The sequence below is a fragment of the Enhydra lutris genome, unplaced genomic scaffold, assembly GCF_002288905.1.
Source record: "Enhydra lutris kenyoni isolate GAN:26980312 unplaced genomic scaffold, ASM228890v2 scaffoldscaffold60, whole genome shotgun sequence".
In the NCBI taxonomy this organism is placed as follows: domain Eukaryota; kingdom Metazoa; phylum Chordata; class Mammalia; order Carnivora; family Mustelidae; genus Enhydra; species Enhydra lutris.
The window spans coordinates 1,860,842-1,888,014 of NW_019154144.1; the positions used below are offsets into that span (position 1 = coordinate 1,860,842).

The 27,173-nt window shown below is 47.7% G+C and overlaps 1 protein-coding gene across 2 annotated transcripts in view; it reads left to right on the forward strand.

Annotated features, from left to right (window-relative positions):
- The window catches only part of LOC111158574 (microtubule associated scaffold protein 2), a 586,722-nt gene that overhangs the window by 544,059 nt on the left and 15,490 nt on the right, over positions 1-27,173 (forward strand). For both annotated transcript variants that reach the window (XM_022520694.1, XM_022520695.1), the window contains 2 exons: positions 18,386-18,600; positions 25,855-25,960. In XM_022520694.1, the coding sequence (XP_022376402.1) occupies positions 18,386-18,600; positions 25,855-25,960 (321 nt within the window). The remainder of the gene's footprint in view (positions 1-18,385; positions 18,601-25,854; positions 25,961-27,173) is intronic.

The window sequence follows — 27,173 nt, forward strand, 5'->3', positions numbered from 1 at the left end:
CCCCTATCCCATTGATGTGACATCATGGTGGACTTGGGTGGGGGAGGGACCGGAAGGGGCCACAGACGGAGATGCTTGGTGTCTGGGAAAAGCTAAAAGTGTGGGACTCCCTCTTGACATTTATTTGACATTTATTTAGTCAGATCAGGGGATAAACTGATTTTTTTCTTCATAAAAAAGGTTCACAAAAACATTCATCGTATTTAATATAATTCCACTACCTTTTCTCCAAGTCAACAATCTGGGGAAAAAAAAAAAAAAAAACAGATGAAAGTTTTCTGTACAGAAAAAAGTTTCCTACTTTTCTGTAAGATTATTCTCTTCAGTGATGTTCTAACTCAGAAGGCTTCATAGGGGAAATTTTAAAGGACTTGACTTTAGATAATAAATCATTTAATCTAAGGAAACAACTCCACAGTGTGTACACACACACACACACACACACAAACACACACACACATCCAGACATAAAGAAAGTGTACATCAAAACACATTCGGCAGAAACCTATTGGAACGACGGGGTTTTCCCTTCATTCCCCTCACTGTTCACTATGGGGGGAGCAGGACAATTGTGCTTGGCCACGTTTGTAAGGAGTTGTGTGTAGATCCCTGAGTTCACCAGACGGCCGGTCAGGACACAGCCAGCAGGCAGAAGCCATGCCAGTTATTTTACCAGTGAGAATTTAACATAAATGATTATTAAATTGGCAACCAAAAGGCAAAACAAGAACTCTGATGTATCATGGAGGTAGCAGGTATAGGAAGAAGGTGCAGGTACTCTGGTGAAATGATTGAGGTTAAAATGATTGAAACTGAGGAGATTGGTTAAGGCCCTTCACAGACCTCTGATGGGGGGTGCTGGTCTCTAAGTTGGAGGAGGAGCTCATGGGCTGAGAGCCAGGCCAAAGAGAGAGAGAGCCGGGTGTTTGGGGAGGAGCTGGGAGAAAAGGTTTCCATGCAAAGGAAACTGCCAGTGCAAAAGCCCTGGGGTGGGAATGTGCCTGGACCAGCAGTCCTCCCTCTGGCCTCAGAACCACCGAGAGGGCTGGAGAAGCAGATTGTAGCCCCCACCCCCAATACTGAGAGTTTCTGAGTCAGCCCTCAGGGGGTGGAGCCCAAGAATTAGCATTGCAACAAGTGATCAGGTGCTGCTGAAGCTGCTGGCCTGGGGATCATACTTTGAGAACCGCAGTCCTCAAAGCACTCAAGGAGAGGCAAAGAGGCAAGTGTAGCTGGAGCAGAGTGAACAGAGAGAGAGGAGAGCCGAGGTCCGAAGGCCATGGGGCCAGATACTGGCAGACCTGGCAAGCCATCATGGTGACATGGCCTCTACCCTGAGTGAGCTGAGGGCTTCGTGCAGAAGAGCAAGGGGCTGATACAGTCTTCGAGGATTCTCTCTGGCTGCCACCTTGAGACTCAGTGGTACAGAGGAAGGGGCCATGAGCCAAAGAATGCAGGCAGCCTCAAGAAGCTGGGAGAGGCAAGGCCATGGATTCTCCCTGGAGTCTCCAGAAAGGAAGCCAGCCCTACCAACACCTTGGTTGTTATCCCGGTGAGACCCATCTTGTAGTCACAGAACTGTTAAGACAAAAATTTGAGTTGTTTTAAGCCATTAATTTCTTTAAGTGAATTTTTAAAAGATTTTTTATGTATTTATTTGACAGACAGAGATCACAAGTAGGCAGAGAGGCAGGCAGAGAGAGAGAGGAGGAAGCGGGCTCCCTGCTGAGCAGAGAGCCCGATGTGGGGCTCGATCCCAGGACCCTGAGATCATGACCTGAACCGAAGGCAGAAGTTTAATCCACTGAGCCACCCAGGCGCCCCTAACCCATTAATTTTATAGAGGTTTGTTACAGCAGCCGCAAGAAATGAAGGCAGGGGTTGGAGACAGAAGAGTGAGAGAACTAATCAACAAGGAGGGTTACCTCCGACGAGACATAATCTTCCAGAGTAAAGATTCATTTTTTAAGTTTCAGGATAGGAAACTGTAGGGTTCCACACCTGTTGACTTCAGTTTTCTCAGTGAAGTAGAAGTCAAGGCTGCATGCCCGGTGAGGGTCTTTTATGGACGAGGAAGCTGGAGCAAGCAGAGAGGAGCTAACTTGCCTGAGACCACAACGATGCGTTCAAACCAAGGCAGATGACCCCAGAGCGCACCCTCTTGACCACTTCTCCAAGAAGCTGCTTCTGAGCAACGAAATGAGAGCCTTTGAAGGGATCGACATTGAGCGGCGGTGAAGGCTAAGTTGGAGCCACCTCTGGGACTCCAAGGCCAGGAAGGGCACATGGCGATGACCACCATGTGGAGAGCTGGTGGAGTCTATGGTTGCCAGCTCTGAGAGCAGTCCGAAGGCCATGGTCCTGGACAGGCCATTCATGGGTATGTCACAGGCACATACTGGGAGGCTGAAAATAGGTATGCAGAGGAGGCTACAAGCAGGTACCGGCCTCCATCCTGCCCAGGATGCATGATGGTGGGGAGGGCTAGGGTGTCACTGTAGGATTCCAACTATGAGGGGAGGAAGATGGGAAGCCACTGGCAGGAACTTTGAAGGAAAGTCAGTATCCTTAGACTCAAACTAGCTAAGAGGGCATAGCCTCAGAGCTAAGTCTGAACAGACAGGCTCAAGGTCAGCAAGGGAATCTCAGGCCAGGTAAGAGAGAACGGATAGGTGTGTGGTCAGACAGACAGATGGCTCAGAGTGGCAGCAATGAGCAGATTCCATAGCCTGGGATAGATTCCAGACTGATGGTCAAGGCTGTGGGTCTTCTACACCCCCCCAGCAGAGGCAGCACTCTACAGGCCTGAGTACTGAGCACTGGGTCTAGGGCCTCGCTACTCAAAGGGTGGTCCCTAGACCAGTAGCATCCTCCACCAGCCGGTGGCATGTTTGAAATGCAAACTCTCACACTCCACCCCAACCTCTGAATCAATGTGTGCATGTTTAAAAGATCCTCAGATGGTCTGCATTGCAGTTTAATACAGAAGCGCTGTATGTTTATAGCCGTGTTTCTCAACGTGCTGCTTGGACCAGCAGCAGCTGACGCGTTAGGACCTGGGAACGCGTTAGAAATGCAGGTTCTCAGCCCCTCCCCTTGCCCAGACCCACTAAACTGCAAGCCCCGCGCATGATTCTGATGTCCGCTCAAGTCTGACAGCCTCTGGCTTTGGGTGCCAGAACCCTGTAGTAGCATGAACTTGAGATCGCCACAAATGTGGACTGACTTGGTTCTGCTGCTCCAGCTCCTCTTGTATGAAACAGGATCACAGCGTAGAGATCTTGCCCACTTCGTAGGGATTTTGGGCAGGTCAGTAACCTGTCCACGTAGAGCGCTCAGGAGCGCCTCCAGCCCGTGGAGAGGGCTCAGTACCTGTTAGCTGTGATGCCATCCATGGTGTGCCTTTCCTGGTCAGATGCGCTTTTCCTTCCTTTCTACCCGAGACCTTTTTCTGGGAAACTAGAAGAGAAGGAAATGTTTGCATTTTCTGGGACCTCATGTGATTGAGAAGCCCCTCCTGCTTCTCTGTGATTCTGTTTTTTAAAACAGACATGTAATATTTTAACTAGCCAACAAAATGGGGAACTTATCTTCTTGGGGATTCTAAGAATTATCACACAGGTCTCTGCTAATGAGGACCGCCTCCAGCCACCCTCGGGTCCATTAGGTAAGGTGCACACGATCATCTCGGGCTTTGGCTTTGATACAGGCAGCCACTCCCCAGCCTCTAACGAGACACAGGACGGGGCTGTCAGGTCCTTATCTGGTAACTGTGTCCTCAAACAATATGTATGCACGGATGTGCAGCTATCTAAAGCAATAATAACAAACACTGTGAAAATAATTTTTAGCTAGGGCAGCACTGACCTCCTATACCCTCATTGAGTACCCGAGTCTTACCTTCAGAGGTCAAGTTGGGCCCACTCCATCTAGATATATGCACGGAATGTGTGTTTTTTTTATCCTTTGTCCCAGCCAAACATTCATGAAGTGTGGAAAATATTCCCATTTATAAGATTATAATGATTCTTTGACCCCCCAAAATAATCAACAGCTAATATTTATCACTAACCATTTATCCAGTGATTAGTAGAGACCAAATAAGATCCTAAGCACCTACCCTCAATTATTCCATGTAAACCTCACACTAACCCTAAGAGGCAGTCTCTGTGTGAACCCCATTTTACAGAAGAGGAAACTGAGGCTCAGTGGGTTAATCCCCCACACACAAGCATCAACTAATAAGCTCAGGCCCAAGTCTGTTGGACTCTACAGCCCATGCTCCTGTCACAGCACTTGGAGGAGGTCTCTAACCTAGCACTGTGTAAAGACAATAACAGGATTAACCAAGAATGACGGAATAACTGAGGAACTTCCCTAACTGCAAATACATCATAACTTGCCTTAAGAGCTACAAGGTGGATTTGATCTGAATCTCCAGATGTCCCCTACTGAGGATACCTGTACCCTTATTGAGGCCAGCTGGATGGCTCCTCCAACCCAGCCAGGATCCTAGTGCTAAGCTCCCTTCTGTCCATCCCCGGGTCAGTGTGTGCTAAGATTCCTCGTCTCTCCCAGTGCTCTCTGAGTTTGACTTTGCTCGAAGTCACTTTAAGAACCCCCTACATCTAGCAAGTGCATCCCACTGAGGCTTGTCAGATAAAGTAGACACTGCACGGGCCACCACCACCTGACCCGCTTCTTATTTATTGCCAGAGATAGTAAGCCCTTCGCACCTCCACCATCAAGGAATCTAATGTCTTTCTCTAACAGGCGGGCCTGTGCTCATGAGCCAAGGTTCTCCACAATCTCTGAGCAGCAGAGGGTGGCAAGGCAAAGAAACAAAATAAAAATACCCCCTTTCACATCTTATTTTCCGACTGTGTCACACACAGTTGTCTTGGTATTTTCTGCAGCTTTCTATGAAATGCCACAGGGGCAGGTGTCTCTGTATACTTTATACCTCGCTGTCAGGAAGGTACCCTTAACATTGTAACCTTTTCATGGTATTGCTGGGTTTTGTTTGGGATCACACACCCAGCCCCTATTTCCTACCAGGAGAAGAGGTTGGTGTGGTTCATCATCTGGTCTCTCTTAGATTTTATTTTCTCTAACTTGCTGTTCTTTCCATGCTTGTATTCTAAAGCTCATTAGTCCCTCCTCCTCTTACTTGACCAGCTCATGAAGCCAGATCCACCACCACCCTCCATGCTGTCTGCCACCCCCCCGCCTGCAGCCCCCATGCAGGTCTTGGTCTAGGCTGGCTGCTTCGGTGCCACACATCCTCACTAAACGTGAACTGTGGCCAAAGGACGTACTTGTGGGTTTTCATCACTGAGAAGTTTTGCTTTATCAATAGTCTTGAAGCCAGTTCCTTACCTACCTGGCAGCTGTGTGCTCAGAGAGAGGACCTCCACTAAAGGTGACATCTCACTTCCCGCCTGCCCTCAGGTACCCCATAGACCTCAGACAATGCTTCTCATGGGAATCTCCTGGAATCTTGGTCACATGCAGGTTCTGATTCAGTCCGTCTGACTGGGCCTGAGCTTCTGCATGTCTAATAAGCACGTGGGTAAGGGGACCACACTCGGAGCAGGAAGGCATCAGCACGCCGCCCAGTGAGGGTGAGCCTTGAGCCAGCCAGACACCATGCCGGCTGCTCCACCCAACACAGACCATATTTCATCCCGGCTCTGTTCGGTGAGGTACAGCTGTCTTCATTTTTTTAGTTGAAGGCCATTTTTCTGAATGTTCCCTCAGTTTTGGTGACCGTATAAATTAGAACAGTCTGCAGGTTGACAGGAAGCCACCACCGAGGAGGTCATGATTCCCTTGGATGCAGTAAAGTGGCTGTTCTATTTGAGACACTGTTGCCAATTAAATGGAGTTTTCTCCTACCGTAGAGACAGCAACCCAAGAACTGGGATAACCTGGAGTCTGAAGGTGAGAACACTCCAGGCTTCCTGAAAGAGGAGTGGCTTCCCATGCTTCCTTCTCCCGTACCGACTAACTCTGCAGGGAGGGATCCCTCAGTCTTGTTCCAGAAAGCACGTGTTTACAGAGAGCTGCCTGGTGTTCTGCTAAGTGGTGTGGGAGTCCACTGGTCAAGGCAATGGGTCTAGCCAGGGCATCGGGCAGGTGTTTCCATTAATCCTAAACACACTCTTGGGCTATGGCCGATTGCGTGAAAACTGGTCCTTTTGCGTCTCTATCTAAAAATTTGTGGGTAGGAAGAATTTGAGGTGGTGCATTTTATTGCTTAGAATTGATCCGTTGTATTTGGTAGTAATGAAGAGAGGCTGAGATGAGTTAATAGGGGAATGCCCATGTTTGAAAAAATTAGCTCCTGAAGATTTAAAACATTAATCTTCCATTCCTGTGAAAAAATTAAGGCAGTAAAGGCTTGGACAGAAAATAAAGATGATCACAGGTCTGGGAAAACCTCAGAGAGGCATCTCCCAAATCCCGTGGAGAACACAGAATACCCAAGACCAGGTGGTGCTGTATCTGGCAACCTGAAGGAAGGAAGGAATATATTTAAGCCGATTACCACCAAATGCACTAAAATGTATTATCTACATTTGATCCTCATACTCACCTAGGAGCAAATAAGGGGCAGGGGCCAGCCAAACTCTGGGACAGAAGATTGAAGTTAGCTACTTGCTCTAGAATAGGGTCACTCCAAGTTGTGGGGCTTCTTACATGATAGGTCCTGGGAGCTCATTTTCTAGACCTCTCGGTAGGGCAAGTTCTCTCCATCATAAAGAGCAGTCCAGAACTTCAGCTTATACTGTTTAAACATTTTCCAGGACATTATTAAAAGTTCCTTCTAAAAGGGATGTTTTACATGGAGAGGATGTTACTCATACAATTTATGTAACAAGGACTCATTTGAGATAAAATTAAAGGGTCCTCTTTTCAATGCCATTTTGCAAAGAGAAAAAAAATTAAAAGCAATAAATATTCCTGACAACCACATGAAGCCATTACCTGTCCCATCTAAAGCTGGGCCTTCAGGATGGTCCCTGTGGAGTGTGTTAGATGAGCGTGTGCCCTGGAGAGGCCTTTAAAACTCCACAAGCCCAAATTAACCTGGAGGAAAGGAAGAACCAGCTCTGTGCAAAACCATTTTCCACATCAAGCCATTTCCTCTTGATGGGCAGTAATGTTATTAGTTCTCATGTGGACAGCATTGTTTTGCTTTTCAAAACATATGATTATAACCACCCTCTTAATTCCATTTAGTTCTTTGCCTCCATAAATCATCCTTGTGTTTTTCTCCTCTCAGACCAAGAAGATTACCTATTCGCATTGCACATTATCTTTACCTATGAGATCAGTCATTATCCATTTGTTGAAATGCTCATCCTTTGTCTTAAAGAACACGTCAAAATGGCACGAGGCATTTCTTACTGTGAAAGAGACTTACTGATTGGGATTTCTCTATCTTTTTTCCCTATATCTCTTTTTTCCCCTTCTTCCAAAATGTAAGGCAGAATAGCAGTCCAGTTATTACTGGAAAGAGCACTTCTGAGATTCCCATGGATTGAATCCTGGCTGTCCCTTTCTAGCTGCGTCCGCTTGGACAAGTGACTTCACCCCTCTGAGCCTCTGTTTCCTCTTCTCTAAAATCAAAGCAGAAATGACTGCTTTGCCCAGCTTGGAAATTTGCTGGGAAGATGAAACAAGGTAGTGTTGTGTGTTAAGGAACTTTATAATGAAAACACATACAAATGCCAAGCACTGTTATCACTCGTAATGTCTCATGTCATGGAGATGAGTGACTGTGTACATTTCCCCTACAGATGAAACTTCTCTCTTTAGGGGACCATTGGGGGAGGGTCATAACAAAAAATCATATACTCTTCCCTGTCTTCTTCAAGGAAGACTCTTCTTGAGGATCTGGGTCACCATTATAATATCCATAGAATTCTAGAAGGCTAGGAGAGGAAGGGGGCTTAGCACTCCAAGTGCCCATAGGAATCAGTCTGCAAGGACTGCTCTAGCAAAACACCACAGACAGGGGGCCTTAAACCACAGAAAGTTCTTTCCCCATGCTTCTGGAGGCTGGACATCCCTGGGTTGTTTTCTGCTGAGGGCCCTCTCCTTGGCTTGCAGGTGGATGTCTTTTCCCTGTGTCCTCACCTGACCTCTGAACATGCACATCTCTGCTGTCTCTTCCTCTTCTTGGAAGGACAACTGTCCCTCTAACTTAGGGCCTTATTTTCGCTTAATCACCTCTTCAAGGTCCCTATCTCCGAAAGCAGTTACATCCTGAGGTGTCCTGGGGGTTAGGATTTCAACATATGATCTGGGGGATCAGGGACACAGTCAGCCCAGAATAGTGCCTGCCCTACCTCCTCATTTTATAGATGAGAATGTTGAAACCCAGAGAGGTTGAATGATGTACTAAAACTCCCACAGCGGGTGTCAGCAGAGGCTGGAGCCCAGCCCCATTCCTTCCCTCCTACCCCCTTGCCTTGCCTCACTTGCGGGCTGCTTGCTGCCTGTGTCCCCTGTCCTTCCTAGGCGCCATCCAACTCCTTCCCCTTGGACTTGCCCTTCTCCCCACAACACCGCCCCCCCACCCCCGGGCACCCACCATCCTCAACTTCTGGTGTGTGGGGACTGTGCTTCTCAGGGTCCAGGGCACAGGAAGACTTGTTCACTCTCAGTCCTGGGTGAACGTGTCAGTGGTGAGGAGTGGGCTTCGGCTCATCATGACGTGTGTTCGGGAATCTTGAGGTGTCTTGTATATCATCATCTACTCTTGGGGCTGTGTTCCCAAAGTTTGACCCATAGGTAAGTGAAATGTTCAGGGGCTTTCAAACACACCTCAGGAAGATACCTTTCTGTATCTGTCCCATAGCTATCAAAACTCCTAACATCTGGAAAATGCTCTTTCTCTTGCCACGGCCAGATCTTGAGGATTCTTCCAGAAACCATGTCCACCCCCACAGGGAGGAATGAACAGCGGCCAAACTGCCCCAGCTTCCCTGGGAGAGATCTACTAACTGGAGTCTCTCCTGAGGTGTCAGGCTTTGAACACCTCAACACTTTTATAAAATGGACCACAGCCTACAAATCACTGTAATACAGCCTATCCTCGTTCATCATTAAAGTGGCTTGTCAGAATTCAGGGTCCTGAAGGGAAAGCCCTTCCCAGGTACCGTGGACTAGAGGAGAACCCACCCCAGCATCTGTGAACTGTGGGCCCTCTGGTGTGTATGCATTCATCTATGAATCCAGGAGAGCTTTGTCTGATGCCTAATGCCTGGTGTTTCTCTCTGGTGGGACTCCTCCCGCCATGTTCCTATCTCCTGAAATGGCACCACTGTCCCCCACTGCTCAGACCAGTCACCTGATTCATGCTTCCTGACTTCCTTCATCTCTTTCCTCCAATCCTTGAGCATGTCAAGGTGGCTTTGCCTCCCAAATACAGCACGCGTCCATCCATTCCTCAGCCTGCTGTAGACTTAGTTCCCCTCACCATGAACTCTGCCGGGACTCCACACACATCGTCTCATTGCTGCTCTTGTCCCCATCCTTGGCTCCTGTAGTCTGCAGCCGCTAGAGGGATCTTGTAAAAGCTTACTTAGCCCTTGTTATCCCCCGTTTGAGACTGTCTGGGCTTCCCACTGTACCAGAGTAGAGCCCCAACTCCTCCTCAGACACCTCGGGCTCTGCACGACCTGACCCTGCCTGTCTCTTGAACTTCACCTCCCTCCACTCTCCCTGTCATGGACACTCGAGCCCCGTGGCAGTCTTTCTGTTCCTTATGGACCCCGAAACATTCCGGGCTCAGGACCTTTGTACTTGCTGTTCCTTGCACATGAGCCTCCCTCCCTCCAGCTCTCTGGGCACCGCCTCTCATCATTCACAACTAACTGGATGTTGTCTTCCCAGAGGGACCTCCCTGGTCCATCCCGCCTCAGCCTAACCTGCCCTTTCCCTGGTCCTTTGTTAGTGTCATCCTTCTTTTACTTCTCTGTAGTTATTAAAATCTTCAGCTAGCTAAAACATTGCTATTTAAAAGTTTTGCTCACTTATTAGTGACACTGTGTCTTATTCACACCGCGCCACGGAATGGGGGACTGCGGGGGGGCTGGCACAGGGCAGGTGCTCGGTAAGTTCAGTCACTGTCTACTGACTGTCGGCCTGCCTGTGGGTGTGACCCTGTCCCACTGGTAGGAACACAAACAGGTAAAGAGGTAGGTAAAGGACTCTCCCTGACTTCTGTCTCTTTTCTGCTCAGTACTGGACCTTTCATGTCCTTTTCTCTCTCCTTGACATTTTCATCAAAACGAAGGTCTTACAGAGAAGCTGAGGGTAGGGCTGTGAAGGACACTGCGGCCAGAACTCGCACAGCCTGTTTGCAGACCAACCCTGTTAGCCTTCTGCCTGTCCCTGGGATCTGACAAGTGCAGACAAAGTCATTCGCCACCAGAGGGCATTTTTTCAGGCAGTATGGCTCCCCCTAGTGGGCACTCGTTGGTTACAAAATCACTGCCATAAAAAAAAAAAAAAAAAAACCCAAAACGAAAAACTTCACAGTGTAAAGACGCTCATAAAATTCAGCCCCCTATAATTTCCACTCCTGGGGAGTTATCCTAATGGAAAAATCAAAATAATATATGGGTGACATAGACCATATTTCCAGCAATAAAGGAGTATTAATTGTGGTACATCAACAGGGGAATCTAAGGAAGCCGTGAAAATGTTAAGCATCAGGACACGGACATTTCCTAATAGAATATTAAGAATTCACACCACGGCAACAGCTATGAAGGGAACCTGCAATTGAAAATTTCATCTTTTCTATGTAGGGAGATTATGGTTAATTTTTAATTTTTTTCCTTGAAAGTTGTTATGTCTGTTTAATTACCTCCCCCTCCACCCCGCCAAAGAAGCAACTTAATCGTCTCTGTAACTGTGGGATCTCGCTCCATCTGTATGTGACGATGGTGACTACTTCAGTTTTCTAGGGCTGCACTTACTAGGTCCCGCCGGCTGGGGGACTTAAACAACAGAAAGCCATTTTCTCACAGTCATGGAGGCTGGCAGGGCAAGACCCAGGTGTTGGCAGGGTGCTAATTCTTCTGGGGCCTCTCTCCTCTTGGGTTTTATAGATGGACCCCTTCTGTCACATCATCTTTCTTCCACAGGCATCTGGGGAATCTAACCAGTCAGATTAGATTAGAGCCAACCTTAATGCCCTCATTTTAACTTCAGTACCTCTGTGAGGATCCTGTCTCCAAACACGGTCACATCCTGAGATACTGGGGGTTAACAGCTCAGTGTAGGAATTCAGTGACTCTTATAATACTTAGATACTGACATAGGATATACTAGATTCTTACATACTTACTATGTGCTTATTATTTATATACTTATTATATACTTATTAAGTATATTAGTAAATAATAAGGTTACTATTAATACTTATACTATTATAATACTTATATACTATATAAATACTTATAAACAGAGTATCATCTCTCATTTATTTATTTATTTTAAAGATTTTATTTATTTATTTGTCAGAGAGAGAGATGGAGCACAAGCAGGGGAAGGGGCAGAGGGAGAAGCAGGCTCCCTGCTGAGCAAGGAGCCCCATGCGGGACTCCTCTGGGATCCTGACCTGAGTCCAAGGCAGGCACTAAGCCCCCCAGGTGGCCCTCCTTTCTTTATATTTAGATGATTTTATAATTGTGTCCACTAAAGCCCTTGCTATGATGCAGAAGGCAGTGCAATATTGTTCCTTATACCTTTGTCCTGAGCTGTAGAGCCTGCGTGGTATTTACCTTTATCCTTTTTTATCTTTGCTACCTCTTTGGCAAACTGATAAAAAGTTGTAATTATTTGAAAGACCGTTGGCCATTTGTTTACAGGAAATTGATCTTACTCACTGAATTCTGCTCTTTTCAGTTGATTTATGAGCTGTGGTTAACACAGTACTTTTTTTTTTACAAATGGTGCCGCAGCAGTTTTCTCTGCCGGTGTCCCAAGGATCCCTACATCGTCATGTGTCCCACTCACGAGCTGATGGGTTGGTATCGTGGTATTATGTATATCTGGGGATGTGCTAAATGCAGCTTTAATAATATTATATAGTCTTATAGTGTATATGCACACATACACACCACTGTATACATTCTTACATACACTGTTCAGCTTTAACTGCACCATAGATTCTAATCCTGCTTTTGCTTTTCAAACTCATGCTTGTGAATTACAAGTGTTAAATGTTCTTAACCAATCAAAATCCTGTTATTCTCAAAATTATTGTCTCAGCTTCCTAGGTTCTAAGGATGTATTATCATGGTGGGTGTCTCTCACTATAAAGTACCAAATGCTTTCACGAGAATAGAAAAAAAGAAAGAATGAATGAAAGTAAGACTCCAGATGTTGTGTAAGGCTACTAAATTAGCCTGCCTTAATCTCTGTCTACAAAATGTCCGAATAGATATATTTTTGAAGATTGACCAGAAGAAAGACATGATGTGACTTTTCTTTCTCTGGGGACTCCCTTATTGGAGCTGTCCTCCTGGGGTCCCAGCTGCTCTTCTAGCTAGTGTCTTCTGCAGGCTCAGGGCTTACAACATGGCGGCATCGGAAAATTAGAGGTGTCCCCTCACTTGTACCTAATAGCAACTGGGAATTTGGGGATTGCAGCTCTATGTGAAAAAAAATGAATACTTTGCCACCTTATAGACAGCAAAACGGAGGGTTTCACAGCTCATGATTTATTTAAGGCAACAGTGTAGTTCAGGGAGAGCTCTCGGATGAAAACCAATCGTCTCTGACTCCCAGTCCCATGAATCACTCTGCCACTAATATAAATAAAATAACAAGTAAGATACAAGAGTCTTGTTAGTTCTGACCACTGGATACCATAACCTTTTCAAACCCTGTCTTCTTAATTACGATCGTAGTTCTTTAAAAAGGTTTTTTTAAATTTATTTGTCAGAGAGAGGGGGAGCGCATAAGCACAGGGAGTGGCAGGCAGAGGGAGAGGGAGAAGCAGACTCCCCATTGAGCAGGGAGCCCGATGTGGGGCTCAATCCCAGGACCCTGGAATCATGACCTGAGCTGAAGGCAGACCCTTAACTGACTGAGCCACCCAGGTGTCCCAATTATGATAGTAATTTTTAAATTTTTTTAACTTTTGAAACATAAAGAAATAATAGGTTTTTTTAAATTAAATGTAGGTTGTTACAGGTCTTCACTGGACCTGGAGTCCTATAATTAAGCACACAACCCCCCGAATAAGGGAAGTGGAAATACAGATATATTTCATTCCAAATAGAATTACATCATCACACTGTTTCTGCATCATACCTTTTTTGTTTAATAATATGTTACAGATATCAGTCCATAATGGCACAAAAAGATTTACCTTATTTTTTTTTTACTGGTTACCCATATCGCTTTATATACAGGATTTGTCCTACATGTATATTGCACTGATCATTTCTATAACTAGCCCAGACTGCTTCCCTAAAGCAAATCCTGCTGTAGTCACCATCTGAGAGCTACTTTGTGCACTTGCAAAATTGTAGGCTTCAAGGGCATGCATCATGTCATTTCTTCCTCCAGTGAACTGATTGGTTTTCATTTGTTTCTCTACCTTTCTACCTGTTTCTTTCCAACTACACAATCTGTAGCGTTAGCTTACTGCCTAAATTTCCTAGAATTAACGACACTGATAGGGGGACTATATAATGAATAAATTTTTTCCCATACAAAATAGCACTTATCAAAACCAAAATACATGATTAGCATGTTTTGTTATTTTCATTTGAGCTTTATATGCTCGCTCTATCTCTAGTTCAGAGGCAGTAAGAATTGAGTTTCTCTCTCCCTCTGCCCTTCTCCCATGTTCTGTCATGTTCCGCAGGTATCGGTGTATGTGTGCGTGTGTGTAAGACAGTGAATTGGTGGGGTTTGCATTTCTGTTTCATTTTGCCAGCATGTATCCTCGTCCTTGTTATATGGATGTTTTCCAATCAGAATATGACCTTTCCTTCTATAAAAAATCTACATTAATCCTCGGAGCTATTTTCCCTGTCATGCCATTTAAAGTGTACAATTCCGTGGTTTTTAGTGTATCTGCAGTTGTGCAACTGTCACCACAATCTGTTTAGAACATTTTCATCACCCCTGCAAAAAACCCTTCCTCTGTCACTGTCACCCCCCAAGTGCTCCCATCCCTCTCATGTCAATGTTGAAAGATATTCTTGCCCTCCAAAGCGGCTTATCCATCATATTCCCACGAATGGTCCATTGGATTCTACTTTCTCAGATCTTCCCTGTGTTATCAGAATATTTCATCTTTTGTAGCCTTATTGATGAAAGATCGTTTCTTACTTTGGTTTGCATATGCTTATTCAGGAACGGTGCTGACCATCATGACCTTTTGGCCATCTGTGTCACCTGTCTATGCAGTGCTTTGTAGACCTATTTTAAATAAAAGCAAACATATTGTCACTACTTTGTCCCCATCCACTGGTGCATGGGGTAAAGACCACAATGAAGTTAGTCCACCCAAATTACAGGAAAAAGAGCGTCCTCCGAGCAGGCCTCGGAATCCAGAAACTGTCCTGAGGCTACCTGTGTGTCCCCAGCCGTCATCTAGTGGTGTCCTTGTTCCTTCTGTCAGATGACTCCCATCCTTACCCAGTGTAGGTACAATTACAGCTCCTCTATTTGCCTCCATTGTTTTTTAAAGATTTATTTATTTATTTTAGAGAGAGAGCACACACAACCTGGGGGAAGGGCAGAGGGAGAGAGAAACTCAAGCAGACTCCGTGCTGAGCACAGAGCCTCATATGAGGCTCAGTCTCACAACCCTGAGATCATGACCCAAGTCGAAATCAAGATCCCGACTCTGAACCAATTGAACCACCCAGGCGCCCTTCTGTTTGGCTCAATTCGACTTTGTCTCAGTCCATCAACCACTATTTTTTTTCCAACCACTATTTTTTAAATGCACATTCTGTGGTCTTTGTTCTGTGCTATTAAAAAAAAATCTAGTCACCCCAGGAGGCAACTGGGTGGCTCAGTCAGTTAAATGTCTGGCTTCTGCTCAGGTCCTGATTCCAGAGTCCTGGGGTCGAGTCCCGTGTCAGATTCCCCAGTCATCAGGGAGTCTGCTTCTCCCTCTCCCACTCCCTCTGCCCCTCCCCTCTCTACTCATGCTCTCTGGCTCTCTCTCAAATAAATAAAATCCTTTAAAAATTTTTTAAAATTTAAAAATAAAATCCAGCCACCCCAGGATAAACCTGTCTTTATATACACACCTCTCACCTGGTCTCTGGATCCTGAGAGCCTTTTTTTTGTTTGTTTACCAGCTAAATTCCCTGGTGAAACCGCTAATAATTTTCCCCGGCTGGAGGGTCTTTGGGAAAAGCCAGCACTAGGCTAAAGCCAGGGAGCCAGAACTTCCGGGAGCAAGTGTTTCCCACTGCTACTTCCAGACCAGAGCCCCTTTGGCTGTTAGTTACTGTCAGGTCCTTTTTATAGGGACCGTAGCCTCCAGTGATCAGGCGTAAGGGAGAACCCTCAACCTTTTCCACCACGACCTCACTACCAGGCACCAGAAAGCCTCAGACTGAGTCTGTTATTCATGCTAGTATTTGTTAGCAGCCCCAGAAATCTGTCCCTTAGGTAAACCTTGCCCAAAAGATTGACTCTCAGTGGAGGTGACAACAATATTCAGGGGCATCCCGAGCGTATGTGACGCTCTAGATGGCTCATTCGTACATTGCTCCTTTATACCACGGATCACTTCCCGTATAACCTTGCAATAATCAGTAATAAGCATCATCTTCCCGACTCACTACACACCCAGTTGAAAAAGAAATTTCATTTTTATTGGTTAACATTCAAATGAGAATGCAATGCCGCTTCTGTGACGTTTCTGCCAAACACGCGTGACCCGAATCTAGTAATGAGGAATCATCAGACACAGCAAATTGATAGACGTTCTGGAATAATGGCCTTTAGTCTTTAATAGTGCCAAGTTCAGGGTGGCTGGCTGGCTCAGTCAGTTAAGCATCTGCCTTCTGCTCAGGTCATGATCCTGGGGTACCGGGATCGAGCCCCACATCAGGCTCTCTGCTCAGCGGGAAGCCTGCTTCTCCCTCTGCTGCTCCCCCTATTCGTGTGCACTCTCTCTCTCTCTCTTTCAAATAAATAAATAAATAAATAAATAAATAAATAAAATCTTTAAAAAAATAAAATAAAATAAAAGTGCCAAGGTCCAGAAAGTCCAGAACAGACCAAGGGTTGTTCCAGACTGGAGGAGAGTGAGGAGACCATGCACCTAAAGGCAACTTAACGATTCAGAACCGGATTATTTTTCTAGAAAGGATTTACTGGGACAATTGGTGAAATTTCAGTGGGCCTGAACATTGGATGGCACTACTGGATCAGGGTCAATGTCCTGATCTTAATGAATATATCGTAGTCGTGTGGGAGAATGTCCTTGTTTGCAGGGAATATACACTAAGGAATTCAGGGTTAGTGGGACAACAGGTAGCACCTTATTCTCAAATCGTTCAGGGGACAAATGTCATTTGTACAATCATTTGTCCTGTATGTACAAGTTTTCTCTGTGATTTTTTTGGAAGCGCAAAAATTATTTTTAAAAACCTCAACAGTAACTATAGCAATTGTTTGGAACTTAGGCCAACTTTTGTTGGGGAGGATTATTTTTCACTAACATTTTTCAAATTTGCGGTACCAGGTAATATTAAAAGGCAGAGAGTTCTCCGAGTCCGTTTGGTTATTGCTTTTAAATTCTCTAAGACAGTACGCTTTCTGATTTCCCACACCTGGAGGGGACAACACCCGCCATCCCACCCTGGGCTCCCCCAATTACCTTGGCAGATCCTGCAAACAGCTTCTCCAGACCACGCGTCGGAATCCTCCAGCCGATGCCAGGACCTGGGACCCTAGGCCAGGTGAAGCAGGAGAGCAGGAAGGCTGCTGGGGTCGGTCTTCAGCTGCTGGGCTGGCCAGCTGCTTACACACTGTTCTCATAGGGCAAGGGGTCTGCGTGCTGTCCAGCCAATCCACCACTCATCTTACCAGGGGAAGAATATTTTTAAACATCCCTATGCTGAATAAGAACGTTTTTAGAGCAGAATGTGACAAAGGAGCCTTTGAACTAGCTGCCTCTTTAGGGTGGGACTTCTGATTAGCATGTTTCAAATGCGGTCTCTCTTCCCCTGGGTGTGTGTTCCTGATCACCACCCCCCCCCGCCACACACACACACACACACACAAGGTGCAGATCCCATTTAGCTGGCATTTACACCGTTACGAAGTACGTGACCGTGTTTCCCCAGCATGTCGTGCAGAGCGGCGGGCGTTTGTGGAACGTACATGTTGTGTGTGAGCACCTTTCTGTGTGCGTGTGCTGAATGTAAGCAACTCCATGTGGCCTAAGCAGAGCAGATTGTCAGGCTGTTTTTCTCCTTCTTGAAAACAGTTAGCAGTGGAGGCAGCGATCTTTAAAATGGAAGCCGTCACTCCTGCCTGTAGCCTTAGGGAAGCACAAATGCTAAGCAGAGCAGGGGCAGGGTTGGGGCGACTGGGTATGGGCTGTGCCACTGTCCCCATCCCCTGCACAGAAAACACGCCACGGCTCTGCCGGGTGTCATGCCTACGCCAAGGGGTATTGAGCCGTTGGTCCTTCTGGGGGAGAAGAATGGTGGTTTGTGAAGCTCCCACATCCCTGCACTTTCTCTGAGATCGTCCCACCTGGCATTTCAGCCCCGAGGGAACAGCCTTCAGTATCTGCGTGTCCTCCCTCCCCTCTGTCCCCACTTCCCCACCCCCTCCCCATCCTTTCCCCAGCTTCCAGGGACACTCAGATCCAGACCTCAATGGACATGAGTCACCATGGACCTTGTAAAAAGTAAATCCTGAGTTCCTGCCCCAGGGGCTCTGACCCACTCAGCATGCCTAGTAGCGGGCATTTTTAACAAATACCCCGTATCTTGATGGCTGTGGTCTGTGGGCTCTCAGAGACGCCCTGCTGTAGTACAGGAACACAGGACTTGTGGTCAGAAAGCCCAAGTTTGCCTTCACAGCTCTCTCTCCGCACACCAGAGGAACCTTGGGCAAGTCCCATGAGCTCCCTGGGGCTCAGGTTCAACCTCAACACCCAGCGTCTGTTGTAAGGATCAAATGTGGTAGAGGGCAAAGCGCTTTGCAAACGGTGAAGCTCTCCAGAAGCAGGAGTAAGAGGAGCTCGCCCTGGTTGTGACGGTGACCTGGGTGATCCACCGGTGGGGATTAAAGACACTTGGGTGTGATGCCTTTGGTCCCGTAACCCATTGTTTAAAAGGGGTTATTCCCCCCCCTCCTCCCCCAGCCTTCCATACAGCCAAGTGCGAGAAACTACAGAAGGAGAAGGAGGACCTGGAGAGGCGGTTCGAGGAGGAGGTGCGGAAGCTGGGCTGGCAGCAGCAGGCGGAGCTGCAGGACCTGGAGGAGCGGCTGCAGTTGCAGTTTGAGGCGGAGATGGTACGGCTGCAGGAGGAGCACCACGCACAGCTGCTGCACGTCCGGTGTCAGCACCAGGAGCAGGTCAGTCGGCCTGGGGCTCTGGCTCTGCTGTCGGGACACACGGGTGCAAGGTGGAGGGGAGCCAGCGCTGCTTTAGCAAGAAGCCCCGCTCTAGGAGGTGAGCTTCTGGAAAGTTCACTCTCCGACCTCCTTTCTTCCTGCTGTCCCCTCTCTTCCTCCCCCACAGACACCCTGGCCTCCAGCTCCCTACTTCCCAGGCACACTCCCACTGGGGGGGGGGGGGGCGGGGAGTACTTTTCCCTCTGCCTGGAATGCTCTCCCTCCAGACTTCCATGGCTCCCTTTTTCCCTCTCATCCAGACTGTTCTCCAAAGTCACGTTCTCCGTGAGGCTCTTTGTTTCTCGAAATTTACAGCCCCTCCCCCACCACATACACGCTTTTTCTGCCTCCTCCCTACTCTAGCCACGTATCACTGTTGAACAACTATACATTTGACTCAGGTCCCCCGTTTCTCATCTGTATATTCCACGGAGGGCAGTGATTATCATAAGGAAATGCCCCTAGCACTTGTGATGCACCAGATGCTCTTAACTCTCTTCATATACTAACTCACCTAGTCCTCGCAACAGCCCTGCGAGGTGGGTACTGTGATCACCCCCATCTTACTGGTGAGAAGACCGAGACCGAGAGGTTAAATAACCAGCCAGAACTCACAGGGCAGGGCACAGAAAAGTCAGGGTGGAACCCAGTTTGGCTCTGGGGTCCCATGCCGTCCAGCACGAACTTCGAATTCTCGGCCAGGTCTATCAGTGCCTCGTGCCCTGTGCCGTGCCTGCCCTCAGCTCGCACCTGCTGAATGAGGGATGAATTCCTCTGGTTAACCTCAACGGGACAGTCTTGTTGGAGAGGGCAGTGCACCCTGGAGCAACTGGGGAGGGTTCCCGGGGTCATGCCCATCCCCTCAAGCCAGCTCCCCTCCAGGACTGCGGCTCTGGCAGCGAGACATGAGTCCCCTGAGAGCTAGTTCGGCTCCTGCCTCTGCTCTTCCTTCCAAGCCCCCAAGGTCCTGATCCCCTAATGCCCGCTTCTAACAGGTGTGTTATTTCACGGCGTCTGCCAGTGACATCGCTAAAGTAGACTGGCATTTGTGAAGAGTGCTCTTTGTATGTTGGGGCGTGTGCTGAGCGACCCTTCATTATCGTGAGTGTCCGGGCTGCTCTCCTCGGACACCTTCCAGACAGACATCCTGGACGGTAGTCCCCGGAGGCTTGTGAACGCAGAAGGCACAAGTGTCATTTCAGAGTATAATAAGCACTGCTGTTGTAATTTGAAATCTCCCACTGGACAGCCCTTTATTCAGTTTCTCAGGTTAGCGATCTCCTTTTCTAGAAGCCTGTGGAAACCAGACACACCTGCCTGCTTGAGGTGCATTAAACCCTGAGCCCAGGAAACAGAGCAGCTGGCAGTTAGGGTTACCCGCTGCGGCAAAGATCAGAAACTGAGCCCCAGCGTCTTGCCTCCTAAGCTTGCGGAGAAGTGCTCCCCTGAGCAGGTGTTCGCACCTGCTGCTGTCCACAGCCGTCCTGATTTCCTGGCCCCTCAGTACCTCTCAGATGCGTGCAGAGACCAACTTGTTCTGTGCCTCTGTATCCCTGGGCTGTTCATTCCCCGTTTTACACAGAACGTGTTTTAGGCCGGAGCCACTAAAAGATTTCTGATCTGCAGTTAATGGTTGGTTGAGAAGATGCCAGGAGGCAAGGAAGTGATCACCAGCGGGAGAAGGCGCCTGGAGGGAGTCCTCCGAGCAGAGGTCATGTCGGGGTGCTGTGTATGGGAACCACAGAGCTGAAGCCAGAGCTGAGTGGAGCCTGTCCGCTGGTGGGGCATTGTGGGGGTGCCTCACGGAGTTTCGCTGGGAGATGTGCTCTCACCTGGCCTCTGGGCTGGGCCACAGCAGCCTTGTAGAGATTTGATACTGGGAGGGATTGAAAAGAAAGAAGGTCCCGACTTTCCCCTTGAGAATGAGTTACATAAGCCACACATTTAAGATTTATCTTAAGGAAGGCTCTGAGTTCTGTTCTTCTCAATTCTTCATAAGAGCCAGAGATTCATTTATTCATTCATCAGTGCAAAGAATATTTAGCAAATGCCACTGCACTCAAGGCATTATGGCAGGCGACTGGGAGAGATACCAAGATACAGAACGTGTGGACTTGCAGGTTAGAGATCGGGGGCAGTTCTGAGTCAAGGACCCAAGAAACCGTAATACTGGGTGAGAATTACAGAGGGCGCATTTAGGAATTTAGATTACTTCCAGCTATAAGGAGAGGGGAAAGCTTTATGAGGGAAATAGCTTCTGAAGACTTTCTATGAGGGTAAACCTGACCTATGGAAACCCATTGGTTTGGGGGTGGGCGAGGGATGGCGATTTAAATCTATGAATTGTTCTGCTGCTATCCTGACCCTCCCCTTCTTCAGCAGAGAGCACGCAGGAGTGGAGAGGAAGATGAAATGCATGTCAGTCCTGCATTCCCAGTTTGCAGACAGAATCAATGCGGGTTGGTCTAGTGCGGGAGAAGCCTCAAGTGCATGACCGTCATGGAGATTTGGATGCTCTGGGGTGTGAACTACCCACGTGGGGATCTCCACACCCTGTGGGTCTTCCTTATCAGGCACAGCTACACTTGGCAATGCTAACTCCGCAGGTAGCAGCATGTCTGTGCTCCTGGAGCCTTAAAAACCAAGTTAACTAATCTGGCTTCTCCTCGTGCCCCAGTGCCCCAGGCTGGCAATGGGGAGGCAGTGTCAATTTCAACGTGTAGGATTTTGGGGGGCTTTAACTCAACTTAGGAACTCACTGCTAGGGCAGGCTGACCTCTGAGTTCACTGCAGTTTCATCCCGTAGCACAGATCCAGCCATCTGCTCACCTGGAGGGGCAAAGACTGTCCGTCTCTGCCTACACCTGAACTTCTGACAAAACACCCCTCCTCATCTTCACCCCACATGAGTTAAATCAGAATTGCTGAGGGGGGCTTGGCGTCATTGGTCTGTAAAAGCAGGGCCCCGTCCTGCAGTCTCTGGTTAGGGGCATGAGCGGGGTCAAGGGGAAAGCTTCTTGGCTTTCCTCGGTGACCTCCAAGATAGAGTAGGACTTTGATTTTAAAAGCAGGACTAAAAGGTGTTTCATTAAAATCAGCTCTCATTTTCTAGCTTGCTTCACATTAATGAAAGTCAGATCACCAAAGCTACCCTTTCTCGAAGCACACAGAGCACGCAGGACAGATTTTCATAATCAATGCACATGCTTTTCCCTGTGCGCCCCAAGCGTCATGGTTTCTCTGTCCAGCTTGCCGCCCTCCCTTCCGGGCTGTCTGCGGCTGTCCCCCATGGCTACTTAGCCACACAGCCTGGTAGCCAGTGACCAGATTTGTGACCTTTGACCCCAGTGCTCCCAGACCCTTCGTCAGTTTGTCTTACTCCCTGACCTGGCCCTGAAGTCACTCTTCTCAGGGGACCACTGGGTTCCTAGATGCATTATGGATTCCACTCAATAAAGTCTGAGCGGAGCCTTTTCTTGAGCGGCTGTGCTGGTTCTTCAGAGTTCCCACCAGCCTTGTCTCCTCTCCAGGACATACTTTCTACCCTTTCCTGGAAAAAAATCACCCTTTTAGACTAGCTGGCAGGCTCAGCCTTCCCCCACTTAATCAGGACCAACAGAGGCCACTTTGTCCATCATGTTGCATTACGTCGGTGGTGTGCAGTCGGCGTTCAGTGGCCAGCAGCAGAAACCACGCTGTCCCTAATCAAACCAAATGACGTCCCCGGGGGCCTGCCGTCTTCCAACACCAGAGCCCCTGCATGCAGTGGGGAGGCAGTGCAGAGAAGATAGGGCCTTCTGGGCAGCGCTGCCCACATGCTGGGCTGCGGAGGGGACAGCGACCCTGGGGACACGATGAAGTCACACTGGGCAGTCTGGCACTACTGGCTGCCTGCTCTGAGTCAGTGCCTGGGAGGCTGTACCAGGGTGGGAAGGGAAGGAGGGTCTTGTCCTTACCTAGAAAGGAATGTCAAGAGAGCCCTGGGCAGAGTAAACATGGGCCAGCTCCCTCTGTCTGACCAGCTATGAATGTAGAGTCTGGGGTGGGCGCAGATGGGAGTTGAATGTGGTTTGGGTTTAATGAGTGAAACTGAGGCTTCCTCATTCTAAAGGTCAGTCTTTTCGAGGTGAATTGCCAAAGCCTCAGACAACTGTATTTTGCAAATGGCCCCACAGCTGCAGTCTTACCCATCTGAGGGTGGTTTTTCCAAGCTTTTGCTCTGCTGTAATTCAGCCCCGCTGAGCCACGCAAGCAGCTGGGGGAGTGGAGCCAGCTGCAGGGAACAGCTGCCTCGGGGAAGGCCCGCCAGGGCTCTTCCAAGAGCACATCGATAGCCTCTTCTGTGGCTCAGCTCACAGCTCCCTCTGCCTGCTGGAGGGAGGAGGGTGGCCCAGGTATGGTTCAAGGGACCCCTACCCAGGGTTCTAGACAGAAAAGAAGTATGCTTCACCCAGCGTAAGTCTGCTGTGGACTGACCTAATTTTGTGCTTTTTGCCTCTGACTGGGTGATCTGTGTGCCCAAAATGATCTTGTATTTCCCTTGGTTCAACTTGTCTGAATCTCTTCACTGCCTTTAGAAGGTTTCCAGTCTTCTCAGGCTGAGAGACCTTACTAGCCGCTTTGGAGGGGGAGCCCGTGCTCCAGAAAGAAGCCAGGAGCCATGGGAAATGTCGTGGGGATTAATACCATGACGAGAAAGGGCATGCCAAGAGTGGACAGCCCCTTCTTTTCTCTATGCCTTAAAAACCATAAAGATGTATAGAACTTACTGAAATTACTAAATACTGAAGAGTAAGGATTATTGTGCCCAAATTTTGGCTTATTGGCTCCCTTCGAAACTGGGAGTACCTTCAAAACGGTACTGGGCATTCCATTCCTTGCATATGCCCTTTCCGAGTTAGGGACTTAGTATTTCATTCATAAAAGCACCTCCAAGAGGCCGTAACAGAGAGCTCGTGCCCTTACATCACCCTTCACATATTGGGGGCAGTATTTTATCATCAGTAAGTCAAAGACCCGCCTTCAAACAAACCAGAAGGGCGTGTGTTTAGCCACAAACATAACGTAGAATTGCCAGTCGAGCCATATTCAGCTCCGGGGGCACGCGGGACTCTTCTGGAACCTAGCCCTTGCATTCATCTGTCTTTCCTGAAACCAACCATGGCAATTTATATAAGAGCCTAATAAATTAGAACCATACCAAGAACTGATGGAAGTTGTTTCTTTACTCCAAACTGGGTAATGTAATTCCAAATACTGTGGAGTTACTTGTTTCTACAGTGTCCTATGGGCTTAACTGACATCAGTAATAAAGCAGAAAGAAAAGATATTTCCATTTTTTTCATTTTTTTAAATCAGTGATTTATTTTTCCAGGAGACTAAAAGGCTTGGGACAAAGATGCTATGTAAACCTCGTATAAACAGGAATTGGACAATTAAGTACTGTGGTAATCAGCCTTTCTGCCGAGTGCATTCATAGCTCTGAGCCTCAAGTAAAAGATTGTTTAATCAAGAGTGACCGGCAAATAAAAGCAAATCGTTGCATACCACTTCCGTTTGCATATGATTGGGCAGCTTTCCTCACATGGTAGAGTTCATTGTTGGTTTTGCCAGTGAAAAGTTCTCATTTTCCATAGGAGAGAGAAGTCCGACAAATTCTCCTATGCAATTACACTATCCAGAATGGGAATCCTTCCCATTTTAAAATAAAAATACTCTGATGCATCCACTTCCCAAGTGGGCATTCTTTCTTGGAGAGCCCTTCCTCCCTTCGAGTCAAAGGTCAGCCTGTGACTTAGCCCCAGAGAAAGGAAGGACTCTAAGAGATGGCTGGCTATTACCTGCCAGAAGCAATGTGTTCTTACCTGTCCGTCCAAGAGTGTCAGGCCCTGGGCCCTTTTCCTGGTTCAGTGTTTCTCAAATGCCAGACTTTGATACACTAGTGGGCCGCGAAATAAATTTCATGGCTTGCAACTAGCATTTTGAAAAACAAAGTGAGATAGAAATTTTAAGACCAGGTGATTTCAAGGAGGAAGGGAACCGGCTGTATCGTGGAACTTTGGTTTTGTGCGTGTGCCCATGCACAGTGCAAGGTATGGTGGTATTTTTTAACAATGGTTCACTGACAAAATATTTGGGAAAATGCTGTTCTGGTTTGCTACTGTGGGGCGGGGGTGGGGGTTGAAATTACTCCTTAAAGTCGGCCATTGGAGGTTAAAGCAACAGCCACAACAGTAACAAAAACAGTAAGCACACTGGGGGTGGGGCGGTTTGCAGAGATCGGGAGGGGTCAAAATAAAAATCCTGGAGCAGCCCCACTGCCTGTGATTACATTCTAGAAATGTGCCTTCAGCCAGAGAAACAGGTGGAGTTCCACATTGCCACGGCAGGGGGTGGAGGGAGTCCAAATTGCGATCTGGAGGGTAAGGTTACGGTGAAGTAGGGGTGCCGAGCGCACACAGATCTGGCGCTGGGGAGAGCATCCTGAAGCTCCGGTGGGGGTCTTGCTGGGGTAGGCTACAACGGTGTGTTTGAGAGAGTTTCCCCAGCAGGGTCAGACAGACCTAGGCAGGATGGGCAGCTCTGCCTATTACAAGCTCTTGGCAAAACATTTCAAACCCCTCTAAGCCTCGGTCTCCTTGTCTATAAAATGGGCATAAAAATACCTACTTCGTGATGTCACTGTGAGAGTTAAGCGCAGGAACCAATAACAGGTGGCTTAATGACCATTAGTTCCCTCCATTTGTCTTGTGTGCTGATGCTCCCACCTGCCACTGGGCAACAGAGAACCAATCATCCAGCAGAGGGCCCTCTTCTTTTCCTTATCTGCCATTTTCTCCATGATGGGTTCGGGAGAAGGAATGGGAGTGGGAAGGGTGTGGGCTAGAAGCCAGGCCTTGGGCAGTGAAGAGCTGGCTCAGGCAGCTGTCCCCCACTGGGAGCTGCCAGCCTCTTACAGACAGCTGGGCTGAGGCGGTGACTTCCCTGTAACCTCCCCCTGACTTAGGGGGCTACCACATCATCACCAAATCCTGGCTCCCCTGCCTTGGTGCAAGACCAAGATGGCTGTCACCTCAGCGAAATGGCTTGTCCTTGACGTTTTGGTCACAGATCGCTCTACTAGTTGAATACCAACTGCGTTCTCCAAGCTGCGAGGACACTCCTGCCACCCATTCCTCCATCTGTGTGTGTAACCATAGCTGTGTTCTCCTCCAGGTAGAAGATCTCACAGCCAGCCATGAGGCTGCTCTCCTAGAGATGGAAAATAACCACACGGTAGCCATTGCGATCCTACAGGATGACCACCACCACAAAGTCCAAGGTAGCTACCAGCCTCGATGTGGGTGGCCATTCATGGTGGGCTGTGCAAGCCAAGACGTTGCTGCCACCCTTCCTCTCTTGCTCCTCTTCCCGTTTTCCCTTCCTCTCCATCCTGGTGTGTCTTTTGTGGAAAGAAGAGATGAAAAATCCAGGATCCATCCAGGTAACTATTCCTCTCCTCAGAAGCATTTACTGTCAAACTTGCCCGGATATGAGAACCCCGAGGAGCTTTGCCAGGGGATGGACACCAGCCTGGGTCTCACCTGGGAATCCCATGTAGCTGCTGTGGGCTTCCTGAGATCATTCTAATGGGTTTCAAAGCTGGAGAACCACTCTTTCAAAGTAGGCCTGGAAATCCTGGGTTTTACCTTGTCTTGTAGACTTTTAAAACAAAATGATGACCCTGAGATGGGTGGGCTTTCCCCACACTTGGGGTGTGTTCAGGGCCACGGCAGAGTCCAGCTGGATCTAGGTCTCCATACCTCATACTCAGACACCACATTCCCCATGGAGTTCCAAATCTTTCTTTTTACATTTTTTGTAACTTTGAATGATCTTTCAATATGTAGAGGTTTTTTGTGGGTCGTGACAACAGTAACAACATCTACCATGTCTTACTAAGATTATTACTTTATGAAAGAAGCTTTTTTACACCTTTGACATGCATTTCCATTAGTATATATGATTTATTTTTCAATTTCTCTCCCCACCTCACCTTTTTCCCTAGTTAACTGGTTGTTAAAGCATATTAAAAGCAATAAAATTCAATAAATAGATTAATGATTTTTAAGAGTTTGAAAGTTAACATCGAGTTTGTTTTTTTTTTTAAAGATGTATTTATTTATTTTAGAGAGAGAGAGCATGAGGGGGAGGGACAGAGGGAGAGGGAGAGAAGATCTCAAGCAGACTCCACGCTAAGCACGGAGCCTGATGCAGGGATCTATCTCACAACTCTGAGAGCACGACCTGAGCCAAAACCAAAAGTCAGATGCTTAACCAACTGCGCTACCCTGGTGGCCCAACATCAGATTTTTTAAAATTTACTTTTAAAATGTTCTTTGTAAACCACAAAGCCCACTGTGCGACAATCAGTACTCATGTTTTGCTTCCCTCAAGCACCAGCCCCACCATCTTTGGGATTTATTAGTACATGAAAAAGTCCAGGCTGGAGGCAAGGAAGAGTACTTCCCTGAGAACTACTTAAATGTATTACC